The sequence below is a fragment of the Astatotilapia calliptera genome, chromosome 3 (assembly GCF_900246225.1).
Source record: "Astatotilapia calliptera chromosome 3, fAstCal1.2, whole genome shotgun sequence".
NCBI lineage: Eukaryota > Metazoa > Chordata > Actinopteri > Cichliformes > Cichlidae > Astatotilapia > Astatotilapia calliptera.
This window is the reverse complement of record NC_039304.1, coordinates 20,860,241-20,874,533: the sequence shown is the minus strand read 5'-3', so window position 1 is coordinate 20,874,533 and position 14,293 is coordinate 20,860,241. Positions and strand designations below refer to the sequence as shown.

The 14,293-nt window shown below is 41.0% G+C and overlaps 2 protein-coding genes across 2 annotated transcripts in view; both read right to left on the bottom strand.

The window, feature by feature from the left end:
• Positions 1-8,175: 8,175 nt before the first annotated feature.
• LOC113018901 (uncharacterized) lies at positions 8,176-11,712 on the bottom strand. The gene is made up of 6 exons (XM_026162317.1): positions 11,287-11,712; positions 10,956-11,076; positions 9,579-9,748; positions 9,268-9,446; positions 8,821-8,983; positions 8,176-8,357 (listed from the first exon to the last, which is right to left on the bottom strand). Exons 1-6 carry the CDS (start codon positions 11,348-11,350, stop codon positions 8,227-8,229), a joined length of 828 nt encoding a protein of 275 aa, XP_026018102.1. The 5' UTR covers positions 11,351-11,712; the 3' UTR covers positions 8,176-8,226.
• A 611-nt stretch (positions 11,713-12,323) lies between these two features.
• tesk1b (testis associated actin remodelling kinase 1b) overlaps positions 12,324-14,293 on the bottom strand; it is a 32,394-nt gene continuing 30,424 nt past the window's right edge. The window contains exon 11 of the mRNA XM_026162284.1: positions 12,324-14,246. Coding sequence (XP_026018069.1) covers positions 13,117-14,246 — 1,130 coding nt within the window. The 3' untranslated portion in view covers positions 12,324-13,116. The remainder of the gene's footprint in view (positions 14,247-14,293) is intronic.

Genomic DNA, 14,293 nt, shown 5'->3' with positions numbered 1-14,293 from the left:
TTAAATTTGAATTTGAATTGCTCAGATTGAATCTGAATTGTAACTTGAATAAATGCTTTTGAAAACTGAATTTGAATTAGTCTAATTTGAAATTGAATTTATGGTTTGAAAATGATCATCACTAAATTGAAATTGAATTTTATATTTTGAAAATGAATTGATTTGCTTTGAAACTGCATTTTATCCTTTAAAAATTCAGCTCTCGAATAATTTCAGTTTCACTTCTCACCATTCAATTTCAGTTCCAAAATTCAGTTTTTTGGAACTTACATCCGGTTCCGGTTCAAGCGCAGATTAATAGAACTATGTTTTACTAGCGGACCGAAAGTGTTACTGACGGGAATCTACAGCGTCTTGAGCTGAAGTAAGACTTCAGAAGTCATTCGTCATGTCGAATGACCAGCGGATAAACTCTCAGGTTGGTAATAAATGTACTACATGTATGAGAACAAGCGTCATGTTAACAAATGATAGCCGTAAGGTAACTTTTATGCTTATTGTAGCTGTTAGCTAAAAACGCTAATTTAGCGTAGTTTGCCCTGGATTCAGCTTTGACAAACAAATATGATCGACTGTTTCTAGTAGAATTCCAGAGTTGTCATCTTGTACCCTCTCAGAGTACCCCTCTGTATGCTTGCAGAGACCCCTACAGTAGGGAAACATGCAAAACGGTGTCCAAACCTTTGTATTTTAGCTTTATTTATGTCTTACACAGCATCCCAACTCTTTAGCTAACTTAATAACTTTAGCTAAAGTGAATAGTTAGTCTAATTCATTAGTGCAGCATTACTGGATCATCTCTGTTTGAAGTGATATAATATGATATACAACTATCAGTGTTTAACTACCATAATAATTCTTAGGGTACTGAGTGAATGCTTAATTAATTTTTTTTTTTTTTAAAGCATACTGCTCCATTAATATGTTTGACAGGCTGAAGTTGTCGGGTCACCTCCTAAATCGACCATCTTTTACAGGTGTTTTGTGCCAGAAATGGAGTGTCCACTGAAGACTGAAGATACTGAATCTCTATGCCTTGCCATTGATCCCTCTTGTGCCTTCATCTAGACAAGAGACTAACTTAACCACTCTCATATGCTCTGTACCTACATCACCTTCCCTGACAGTCGTAGCTTGGCTCATTTGAGGGTGAAATTATAAGAATGTGTTATTTTGCAAAGTGCTCTCTAGGGTTCCTAAATAAAATATGGCATTGAGGTCATTTCTTTTGAATTAATCCCTTCTTCTGAAATATAAGAACCTCTCCTGGTTTTAATGGCACTTTGGATTTCTTTACTTTCTGTTCCACTTCCAAACCCAAATAGATGCTGACAAGCTGCCACAGTAACATGGAAGAGGGAAAGACGTTGGAAAGGACTACTACAAATAAACCTAATGTCTAACAATGAAAAGTGTAAAATAAGAACAATAATAATAAAGATAAAAGATGAAGTAACACGTTTTTAGTATTTTATTTATTCCAAATGATCATCCAGATGTCTGTGACATGTGATGACAAACACCATAATGGAAAGCCTTAGTCATCACATGCTTAAACTCATCATATATTTTTGCATATGCTGAACAGGCAGTCAGACATGCTGTAACTGTGGGGTAGAAAACAGCATGAACACCATACGGCAGGGGTCTCAAACTCCAGTCCTCGAGGGCATGGAAAAGTTGCATGACACTTTGACCTTTGAGGACTGGAGTTTGAGACCCCTGTCATACGGAATATGACAGGTGTGGTTGAACTGCATGAAGACTCTGAAGTTTCTCTTCTCTTCTGGCAGGACAGGAATGTGGCCTTGTCCTGTGAGCCACTGTAAGGATGTACTTAGAGTAGAACTGGACTGTCACCGGCCTCAGGCTCTTCACCCTTTTCAAAGACAAAGCAGTCATTTAGATAAAATATTAGATATTGTTTATCTGTAAATGCACAAAGTAAATTTAGAAATGTTATTATTGTCAAGAGTGAACAAGCACTGATAGTGTAATCTACAGCTGTGGCCAAACGTTTAGAGAATGAGAAGTGTTGTTTGCTTATTTACAAAGTTTGCTATTTCAGTGATAGTTGTATATCATATTATATCACTTCAAACAGAGGTGATCCAGTAATGCTGCACTAATGAATTAGACTAACTATTCACTTTAGCTAAAGTTATTAAGTTAGCTAAAGAGTTGGGATGCTGTGTTATGCTGGGCTCACACTGTGCGATTTTTGGCCCATTTTGAGCCGATTTTTGAGTCGTGCGACCGTTTTGGCGATCGGCCCGATTTTGGCCTTCATCGTGCGTCGTGTAGTATACTCTGAGAGGGTCCAAGATGACAACTCTGGAATTCTACTAGAAACAGTCGATCATATTTGTTGTCAAATCTGAATTCAGGGCAAACTACGCTAAATTAGCGCTTTTAGCTAACAGCTACAATAAGCATAAAAGTTACCTTACGGCTATCTTTTGTTAACATGACGCTTGTTCTTATACATGTAATACATTTATTACCAACCTGAGAGTTTATCCGCTGGTCAATCGACATGACGAATGACTTCTGAAGTCTTAATTCAGCTCAAGACGCTGTAGATTCCCGTCAGTAACACTTTCGGTCCGCTAGTAAAACGTAGTTCTATTAATCTGCGCTTGAACCGGAACCGGATGTAAGTTCCAAAAAACTGAATTTTGGAACTGAAACTGAATGGTGAGAAGTGAAACTGAAATTATTCGAGAGCTGAATTTTTAAAGGATAAAATGCAGTTTCAAAGCAAATCAATTCATTTTCAAAATATAAAATTCAATTTCAATTAGTGATGATCATTTTCAAACCATAAATTCAATTTCAAATTAGACTAATTCAAATTCAGTTTTCAAAAGCATTTATTCAAGTTACAATTCAGATTCAATCTGAGCAATTCAAATTCAAATTGAACTTATTCAAATTCAGTTTCTGATGGCACAGATTTCTGCCCATAAACTTTTATGGTAGCTCTTATTAAAATCTGTAACTATTAATTCGGTCTCTTAAATGTTAATATGAGAATTAAAGGTGAATATTAGTGTCATTTATCAGCAAGGTGATGTGTACACTTTAATACTTAAACTAAACTGAACCAATGTTTTGAGTCTGTAAGCACATCTGGGGGGGGGGGTTTGGTTTGTTTTGGTTTTTCCTGACATTATGCAACTTTTGGACTGCAGCTGTTGAATGGCTCTCAAAAACAGTCCAAATACATCAGGTTTAACCACAAACTGGCAGTTTTCATTCGCCATGCGATTGCTCTGTACCCAGGAACGGTGACCACAAACAGAATCGTTCTTTTGACCTGGAAGATTTACACATTGGCTCAAGAAGATGCCCTTTGGTATAAAACAAATCTATCAAAACCAAATATCCTGATCAGATGACAGAGAATAAATAAAGAGGCCTTCCTGGAAATTCTGGACCTACCTCACCTCAACTAAGGTCAGGTCCTCTGTCCCTCCAGTATGATTGAAATCTTCACTGAAAACAAACCTCATCTAGTTCAGTATTAGCTGAACTTTTAACCCACAGGGGTTACTTCACAATGGTTAATCATCCAACAGCATCTTTATTATATTAAAGAGAAGACGTATTCGCCCCTTTTACTGATTTCTGAGTTTATGATTCAACAATATGAGAGAGACTGGGCAAAAATGACATCCATGGGAGAGTTCAAGGAAAAAACTACTACTGACCTAACTTTTTGAAGGGTTGGAGTCCTGTTTGAGCAGAAGTAAACTAAGCCAGCATTTCATACCAGCAGTCAAACATGGTGATGGTAGTGTGATGGTCTGAGGCTGCTTTGCTGTAATTGTTGGAACTATGAGTTCTTCTCTCTACCAAACAACCTTGAAGGAGAGTATTGGATCATCACTTCATGCCCTGTAGCTCGAGAGCACTCAGGTTATAGAGGAGGACAATGGTCAGAAACACAGCAGGGACTCCAATTCAAGATGGCTAAACAAACAAAATGAAGGTTTTGGAGTGGCCTAGTCCAAGTCCAGACTTAAATCCAATTAAAATATGTTGGCATGACCTTTAAAAGGACCTTCAAAAGGTCGCTCATGCTGGGAAAGTGACTACTGTTGTGCAAAGAGGAGTGGCTAAAGTATCTCCATAGTGATGTGAGAGACTCACTGCCAGTAATCACAAATGCCTGATTGCAGTTCTTAGTGGGAAGGACAGCAAAACCAGTTATTAGGTTTAGGAGGCAATTTGTTTTTCACACAATACCAGGTAGGAGTTACTCTTCATTTCGCTCATGAAGAGATTTGCTACACTGTAAGCAGTGTTTTAGTACCAGTCCTATTTTGATCAAACTCTTTTGTAGCTGAGCTGCATTCAAGGATTAGAAATCACAAATATATTATTTTTTTTCTTCACATTGCTTGTTGCTTTATACAATGAAGCAATGACTTTTTAAATTAGGAGTCTCTCAAGGGCCAGCACACATCCAAACCAGAAAAACATAAAAACCTCACTGCTGCGAAATGATCAAGAGGCGCTCTAAACATTATTGTGTACCGTTGTGTTAAACTACATGTAGATTAGGTATTAGGGATGATATTAAAAAGCCATCACTTTCAACACAATTAACTAAGCCTTACGAGGAAAACGTGATTACCTTTAAGATTACGACAGTTTTTGCTACAAGGATAATTTATCAGTTTGTAAACAAGCGTTATAGGTAAACTCCATGTCATTATCAGGTAGCAGAGAGCTGTCACAGACTGGAGGCTGATAAAAAATACCCTGTCCAAGAAAACTTCTTGAATAATACAAATGGCAGATAATGCGCTGTAGTTATTAACAAAGCCAAACCAAAGGCTTGTATGTGGAGCTTTGGTAACCCCCAGGTCTCTGTGGACTCTGGAAAAGTCAGATGGGGAAACAAACAATATTGGATGGCCAAACCCGCAGGACTTCCCAATGTTGCGGAAAGAATGCAACACCAGCAAAACAGAAGGAAAAAAAGTGAGATGTCAAGATGTTTCTTGTCTTCGTGCAGGATGAGGTGCGAGTCACGGGTTAGAGGCAGCAAAGCTCTGATGGGGCAACTGTGAGTCAGAAACATTTTACAGCAATGAATGACAGAAAAACAACACACTATGTTATCGGCAGAGCTGCCGGCAGTATGTGGGGGGTCTAAAGTTTTCCTAGCTCTTGTTTATGAAGCTATGGTTTGGAGTGGAATACAGCACAAAAAGCAGGGGGGACAAGAACCACTCTCCGAGTAAGTTGACGTTTACACACGCACACAAAACGGCTTCTTTTGGACCTCCCAGATAAACAATTTTTGCTTGACTGATAATTTTCACTCACCATCTAGTTCTCTGACCCTCTTCCTGAAACACTGACTCATATCTGACAGGAATCTGCTTGTAGGTTTCAGATTAGGAGCCACATTTCTATTACTTCATAGCGGACAACAAAACACAATCATAGTGTGAGCAGTAAACCGGTGGCCTCTGTTTATCGCTGCCTCTGCAATGTGATGCCTAATCTGAGAAGGAAAGTTCAGAGGTCCGAGTTAAGCACAGACGGCACCCAAACAAACCTAAGGGAGCCATTATCCACGTCAAAGACGCTCCTTGGGGGGTGTGAACTCATGAAAACTCATTGGACAACCCTGGTGCCCCCTGACCAACCAACACAGCAGCCAGTCTGATAATTAGAACCAAAATAGAAGACAAGTATTGGGTGCTGAGGACCCATTATAAGCCTCACAGTAACTCCCAATTAGGATGTAGCCTGTTTGTACAGCAGCTGGGGGTTTACAGAACTGGGTGGACTTGAATAAGCATGACAGCGCCCCGCTCAAAAAAAAATAAGAAGCAGAATTAAAAAACTAAGTAACAGCAATATGCATAAATTATTTTAAAAAAATATTGGTCAAAATGATAGAAAACGGTAATTAGCAGTCTGGCTATCATATTTCAAACGATATTGCATCGAATATAATGGATAAACAGTTAAAATACAGTAGTACAGTGGCTTGCATGTGAATTGTAAGATAAAAAGGATAACAGCTGAAATAGCTAATAGCACAACTGTGCGTTAATGTGTTGCTACAATCTTCCCAGGAGGTCAGCCCATGTAATAACTTTTAACTATACACATCCAAAATGTGAACAAATGATAGAAATTGATCATTAAAAAGCAATATGGCTAACAGTTAGAGATATTTGAGAAGCTAATGATACCACTGAATATCATGGATAGACAATAGAAACACAATACTGCAATGGCTAGCATTTCAGTTGCAAGCTAACAGCATGGATAACAATCGAAATAGCTAATAGCACAACTGAAATTATTTGCTGATAACGTATAACTGGGGGGAAAATGGTCACTGGTGAACACAACGTATCACTGCTATTTTGTACTAGAAGTAGTTGAATAAAGGTTAAAATATTAAGCTAACAGATCTTAATGGTTCAAACTGTTGTCTTTGTAGTTGCAGTGCTGAGCCGTCTGCAGTCATGTGAAAAAGTAAGCGATTGCAGGTTCGGTGTAATCCTATGAAAAACTAAATACATCTTTTACTGCTTCCACAGAAATGAAGAGGGTGGTGATAATCAAATGCACTTGATTACCTGTTCATCAGCAAGTCTGACAGCCTCTATGCAAGCAGACGTTTTGGCAGTTATCTGATTTGTGTTTTAACGCATTGCTAAGTCTTCCCAGGAGTTTCCATCCCAGCAAATTCACCTCAAGGTAGACATAGCTTGGGTTTTTTGCTGTTTCTCAGACACTACAGGGCTCAGTTAGTCACTTAAATGGTTCATATCAGAACAATTAGAAAAAAACAGAGCATTTTTTGATGTGTTTGGAGAGGTTGTCAGAAGAAAGTCTCTTCTCTCTAAAAAAAAAAAAACCCAGGCAGCTCGGCTGAGGTTGCAAAGTTGCTTCTGAACAAACCACAGAAGTTCTGGAACAATGTTCTTTGGACAGATGCGACCTAAATGGAGATGTGTGGCCATGAAGTACAGCACCACATTTGGAGAAAACCAAACACGTCATAGCCACTGTGACACACGGTGATGCACGGGTGATGATTTAGACTTGTTTTGCAGGCACAGGACCTGGACACCTTGGAGTCATTGTGTAAGTAAGTAAGTAAAGTAAAATTTTATTTGTATAGCACCTTTCAAGACAAAAATCACAAAGTTCTTCACAGAAAAACTAAAACAGAAAAACACCATGAACCATGAACTCCTCTGGACACCCAAATCATGGGGTGTACTCATTTTTTAAGACTCTATCCAGTCCTGTGAAAATGTTCTTTTTTTAATGTAATTGTAGTTAACTCAGTTCTGCAGATTTATTTATTTTTTGTAGACAAAAAAATCTAACCAGGTGCTCTTGACTTCAGCTAAAGATTTTATGTATGTGTACTTACAAACTGGGGAAAAGACAATTGTTTCCTGTTACAGTTCATTTTTGAACCTGGATATCTATTTAACAGTCAGTCACTAGGTTTCAGTCCTATCACTTGGTTTTCATCAGCAGAAAAGGTTTTCTGAAACTATAGTTTTTAAGGCTTCAATTTATCCTGTGTTTAGGGCCTTCTCATCAATGTTTGCTTAAAGGTCTAGCTTCCAAAATCTATGAAGACAACTTGTTGTCAACTTCCAGATAATCATAATGTGTTTGACCATAATAAATGAAACACATCCAAACATTTTAAATGGACCAGTCCATACTTTGAGCAGTTTAGTCTCCTATTTCATCCCTGAGGGAGAAAGAGGCAAACTCCAGCCTTACAGAGCAACATTCACGAAGAGAAAGCTCTCAACCTTTCAGTCTCCATGGGGCTCACATGTCTCTTCAGAAGAGCGAGAAACAAGTGGGATGCTGATGCCAGAGTCCAGGCCGCGATCTAGCTCCATCCCTCCGCTGTCCCAGTACACTTCATCCGATTTGGTGTCATAATTGAGACGATTGCTGGAGTGCATGCTTCCCTGTTTGTGATTTAGATTCTGATTGGACACAATGCCAGAAAAGGGCTCAGTGGAAACATGGTCAGGAATAAACTCCAAGTGGATCTCACAAGGGTCAACTATACCCGGGGACAGAGGAACCAAAGGGATCGGCTCTTGAGCAGACGACTTAAGGAATGAAAGAAGAAATGTTTTAATCTGGAAAACTGCATGTGTTTAAGTATTTTATAAAAACAGAGGGTGAAATAAAGTGAAACACAATAAATCATACCGGAACCTTGGGCTGATTCTCAGTAGCTGGTGTAGCTTGTCTTGATTTTTGTAGATACATGATGAGAATTGGGAAAAGAAGAAGGGAAGTCAGCCCGATTCCCATACACAGCGCTGGCAGCAGCCCTGTAGGGAAGAAATGCATGCAGGTTGAACATGTCTCTGCTCAAAAAAAGCAGAGAACTACACTAAATCATTTCAGACCCAAGATTTACAAGTTGTATCACCAGAAAAGCTGTAGGAAGAGGCAAGCCAAGCTTCTGCAGTAGATCTAGCTGACCTCTTGGACTTATAAAGTGCGGTTCACATCGTTTAAGGATCCAAGCACAGCTGTCTTTATGAGGCTTTCTTGCAGTTTCATGGGAGGTTCTTAGTATCCTAATAGCACCTAAGCAGTATTTTGGACCTCATAACTAATGAAAGTAGGATGTGTTGTGAATGATCCATGGACAGGTCTGTTTTCTGTACTCAGTGTCAAAACTATAGAAGCAGCAGTGATTTCTTAAGCTATCGAACGTGAAGATGGTTCAGGTAGCTGCTAATTTGGGAACCTCTAGTTTTTAAAGTAAACTGTATCTCATCTCCTCACCTGAACTGGCGACTGTTTCAACGCACTGAGGGGCTGATTTCGGTGAAGCCGCCATGGCAAAGGTTGGGAAGGAGAAGTTGGCCTCAGCACAATATTTCTGACCCAGAGGCAAACCGGAGAACTCCACATACGACACGACCTCCTGAGTCCAGACTGTGCGGCTCTGAAAGAAACAAGCATGTATAATGTGTAGCTGGTACTACTACCACTACTGGTACTGCTGCTTGAATGATTCATAGGTCAATCTGAAGTAGCTTAACAAACAAACATTCCCTTGAAAATGGTCAGGTACAAGAACTGAGCTGAAAATCAGTAGCAAAGCAGCCAAAGAAAACCCTAAAGCTAACACTACATATTTAAAGTGTATTTAGCTTTAACGTTCCTTTTGAACACAATACTTCCTTGTTCTTAAATATCAGTAGAACTGGAGACAAAGCATAGCCACACCTGGTATTCTGCACCACTCGGCTCAGTATACACAGTCACTGTGGTCCAGGGATCAATCAACTTAGAGATGGGACAGCACCTCTCCAGAGAGCACCTCCTGTTGGCAGCACAGGGGAAGTGCACCTGCACCACCATCTGGTCGTCTTTCAAAGAGACGGAAACAGAAGGTGGACTGAAGTCTGCAGAGGAGAGACAGAGGCTTCAAATTCAAACCACCCATGATATTTGAAAAGTAAACCTGCAGAGTCTCCTCAGTCTGTGGCACATTTTCACTTAGCTTCATTACAGAAACATTATGGACTGTTACTTACTGAAGTCACTGTAGTCAAACTTGCGTGGTTTGAGCCACACAGTGGAGCTGGGACTGAGGTGAACACCAAGGCGAATCATGTTGTAGAGCTCAAAGTTTGAGAAGACCTGAGAGATGTCACAGCTTCGGGACGAGATCCAGATGCACCATGGCACATCCTGCCACGGGTCCCTGCAATAGTAACACCAAAATTAAAGAACAAGTAAGTATTGCATTTAGAATTAACTTTAAAGTTACATATGATATAATTTACCATATATGCATACCATTTAAACATGTAACGTCAGAGCTAGCTGCAAAGCAGACTTTGGAATGTCTTAAGCCAACCCTTTTTTCTTTGAATCAGACTATCCTGTCATTTTTAAAGTGCTCTTGAACAGCAGGCTTCCTGTAGGTCTCTTAAGTTTTTTTCTTAGGATCTTGGATGCTTTTTCATCCATTTTCAGTCCAGTCCTTGTACTCGGGGGTTTTGTCTACAACCAAGTGTTATGTCTACACTTAACAGACAACTTAGCAAACAGCCAATTTAAACATTTATCTTTAGGGGATACTAGCAGCCTGTCACAAAACACATAGTATAAAACACAGTGGAGGCTCTTTCATGGTTTCTGTATCTCTATTTTAGTCAGTGCTGCTGGAAATTTTGTCAACATTGATGAAATTATGAATACAGAAAAGAAAATTTTTATCCACAATGTAATATCATCTCACACTGGCAGCAGCTTCATTTTTCAGCACCACAGTGATCCCAGGTGGTCATACCAAATACTGACTCTTAGAATTGTCTCTATTTTTGCCTCATATTCTCCATTTTCATGCATGTTTGCGCATGTTTCAATAATTTATCATTTCCCATTCTCCTAGCAAAATCTGAAGAAATGAGGGCTGGCTCAAGAAGTTTCACAATACCTTAGATGTTAGCATGAGGCCGGTAAATAGATACATTGGGCATTTGTTGCATTTCAATCCTCTTTTCATCTTGAAATTCATGAGTTATTTTCATTACTTCTCTGTACTATAGATACACACTTGTTTGCCTTTCCACAAGAATCTAAATTATTTGTATTTCTTGTTATACACATTATTCAGTATTCTTATTGTAATCAGTATGCACAATGTAACTGTGCAGTTATATATTAACAGCTGATCCAATGCCAAATCCAAAAGTGTCTGAAGACAATAAAATCATGATCATCTAATTTAACGTACCTAATGCTGTAGACACCAGCAGAAATAAATAAATAAATAAAAATTAAAAAATTAAACGTGACACAATAAACTGCAAAGTGTCTGTGCACTGGTGGGAGTAAAATCAGTGTGTGAGGTTACAGGAATATGTCTCCCTCTCTGACACACACACACACTCAGACAGACTTACCCCTGCGTCTTTGTCTGCACAGTGTAGGTGGTATTAGGACTGGCATGGGGACAATCCCACTGCAGGAGGCAACCTAAGTCCAGTGATTCCACTGCAGTGTAACAGACTAACTCGCTCGACCCTGGGAAGTTCGCACGAAACCCGTACACCAAAAATAGACACACATAACACACACAGAGGTTTTCATTGGTCAGCAGACTCCGATTGTGCCAATTTTGTTAACACTTTAAAGCACGAGCGCACACAGAGGGAGAAGAAGACCTGATGCAAACTGGTTTTTAGCACAGTTTGAACAGGGGGCTTTAACAGCAACGCTGACTTCAGTTCCTACCTGTGATGAACAGGATGTACAACCCCAGCAGCACCATCAACCAGGTTATACTTTGTGTTTCCATGACAACCTGGTGACCTCTGGATCAGGAAAGGGCTTATAGAGCGTGTAAAGTCCTGGAGGTGACTGACTCCCTTTAAAGCAAGACAAATGCACCTGTAAAGAAGCACTGAGACGGAGTAAGCTGCAGGCAAGAATGAGGGCCTGAGGACAGCAGGACGGTGGAAGGGGTGGAGAGAGAGAAGGATTTAATTGAAGGCTGGTGATTTTGTAAGGGAGAGGAAAGGCTTTAATCTCCTTAAAGAGGAGGGCCATAAAAATCAAGACTGGGATGGTAATGAGATTCAGAATACTTTATTAATCCCAGAGGAAATTAGGTAAAGAAAGAAGTGTTCATTCTACTGATCGTTTGGTGCTCCTGTACTCATTAACCCCATTTCAGTTGTCAATTTTATGCTTGGCTACCAAACCACAAACACCTTTAGGTCACAAAAAAAAAAAAAAAAAAGTCATTTAAAAATAAATAAATAATTTCCTTTCTACCGTTATTAAAGGTGCTTTGCCAAACTGCCACAACACGCGGCAAAACTTTCCAGTTTGCAGCGTTTATACTGCAACATCAAGGATAACCTAAATGTTTATTTAAATGTATGATTTCCTCTTTGTGATCAACGTCAACCAAACTGCACATTTTCATTCAGTTTATTACTTCATTAAAAATGGGGGTGAGCGCAAACTCAAAACCCCCAAAATGTTGAAACCCCCCCCCTCAAAACAAGCTTCCATAATGTGGAGAATAAAAGGAGGGCTGAATTTTTGGAAATACACAAAGATTTGTCTTTGCTCATCAGAATAAATAATGGGTTTCACGACTGTTTAGGATTGCTCCAATGTAAATAAATACATTTGAAGCAGATGGGGGTTGTAGATTTTGGTCATAACTGTTGACAATTTATCCTGAAATAGAGATGAAAGATTATAAGAAACACCCCAGGAATCTAAAGCAGCCAAAACAAAGTAGACAGCAGATCAAAGACATGAGTGCATTCTGTCTTTTTATTCAATGCCATGTTTAAATAATAAGAATCTGTACATCTCTTAAGCAGGTCAAAGACCTTCATTCCCAAATATAATGATAAACAGTTTCCTTATTAACAATAATACAGCTGAAGTGCTTAACCAGGCAATCAGAAGGACCAACAGAGATCATACAGCAACAAAAATAGTCTTAAGAATGGTGTGCATCACACACACTCTGAATCCATCACACACACCTGCATTCAATTCACAAACACACCTCAGCAGAGCATCATACACCTGATAATTAAAGACAAAGCAAAACTGCCTGTTCATTCAGCACCGAACATCATTGCAACAACGATAATACTAAGCTGAACATTCCTCATTCCAGGATCCTCTGACATATCAATCTATACATCTGCAAATATTCAACATCCAACTGATGTGGATCCCAGACTGGAGTGTTTACATGCTGATCAGTTCTGGACGCTGCCGATCAGATCTATACAGGCACGGCTGACGTCACAGGCTGTGCCACCCTCAGTCCAGCAGAGGGCGTCGCCTGAAAGGTTTTACGTCCCATGGCTTTGTTGGAGAAAATCAGCCGGTTTTGGAGTCTCTCTGTAAGGCGACCCAAACACTTAAGAGTCACCTGTGCACCAAAAAAGTGTGTCTGGAAAATAAGCAGAGTATTGCTGCGTTAAAATCTGTGCAAATTTTAAAGAGGACCTGCTTAATTCCCCAGAATGTGACCTTTTGGTGCAGTTTGCACGTCTGCTCTATGTGCATTTGGTGTTGAAGAATCAGGGTTTATGTTTGCACCCCAGGCAAGGCGAGTCCCGGCTCCAGGCTGGTGGTTGTGGTTGTGGGTGTGGGGGAGGGCGGAAGGCCCTTGGGTCCTGAACAAAGCAGCCCGTGAGAGGCCGCGTGGTCTCCGTTCAAGTTCTTGTAAGGGTTACACCGTGGAGGAGCTCTCAGACACACTGAGGGGAACCGGAGGCCAGCCAGGCAGCAGCCAGGACATGAGGAGATGACCTCCTCCTGGTCCAGAGAGTGTCCGCTGCCAGAGCCAAAGGGAGAAGAGCCCGCGGGGTCTCCTGTTGGGGAGTGGTAGCCGTTGTTGTTGGTTGTGGGAGTGCTGTTGGTGGCGGTGCTCCAGCCCAGTGGTCGACTCACAACCACATTATTGTTGACCAAATTGGAGAGCGGTGGCAGGCACGGAGGCCCGTTAGAGATGGCCGACCCCCAGCCGTTTGAGAAAGGAGGACTGGATGGTTGTAAGGGAGATGAGAAATGGGAAGGAGGAGAGGAAAGTTTGGAGTAAGGAGACGAAGTGCTGTCTTGCATGTCTGGGGAACTAGTGCAGTCCATTGGCTCCTCCTCCCTCCCTTCCTCCTGCTGCTGCTGCTGCAGCTTCGCCTCCTTCTCATGGTCAAACATGTTTACTGACAGCGCCTCGAGAGACAGAGGGAGACCTGAATCGCTCGCCCTGTAAGCATCCTTGTCTTCTAGAAGACAGTCCTCTTCAGTTGCGTCGTTCACTTCCGTCTCAGACGGAGACTCCTCAGAGAGAACGGTGTTTGGTGCCGACGTGAGGTGTGGAGGAGGTGTGCAAGGCAGCGAGTGGCAGCGCCTGTGCCTCCTGGGCATGTCGACAGCATCCGCATCAGATGCAGTGGTGTCATCGCAGTCTGGTGGAGGAGGCAGCGTGAAGGTCAGGGAGATGACAGACTTGCTGGGCGTGTCAAACAGCTTTATCTTCCCGCCTTTGAGATCCTCCCTTTGGGAGAAGGGGTTAAACCGAGCAGGAGGAGCCAAGGTAGCAGTAGGCGGCGTCTCTGAAGGATGGAGCATGTCGGATTTGCTGCGGGAGAGACGCTGGTCTAACAGCAGGCCCAGGGATCGCCTTCGCACAGGGCTGACAGGCGGAGAAGTTGCTTCTGAAAGCAGAACAATCGTGTTAGTTTACAGAAGTGAGACAGAGTTC

Excerpts from the sequence above, each read along its gene's own strand:
- LOC113018901 (XM_026162317.1), bottom strand. The coding sequence starts at position 11,350 with ATGGAAACACAAAGTATAACCTGGTTGATGGTGCTGCTGGGGTTGTAC. Across the intron at positions 9,749-10,955 it reads GTGCAGACAAAGACGCAGGG|GGACCCGTGGCAGGATGTGC; the intron begins GTAAGTCTGTCT and ends TTACTATTGCAG. Across the intron at positions 8,358-8,820 it reads TGAAACAGTCGCCAGTTCAG|GGCTGCTGCCAGCGCTGTGT; the intron begins GTGAGGAGATGA and ends TCTTCCCTACAG.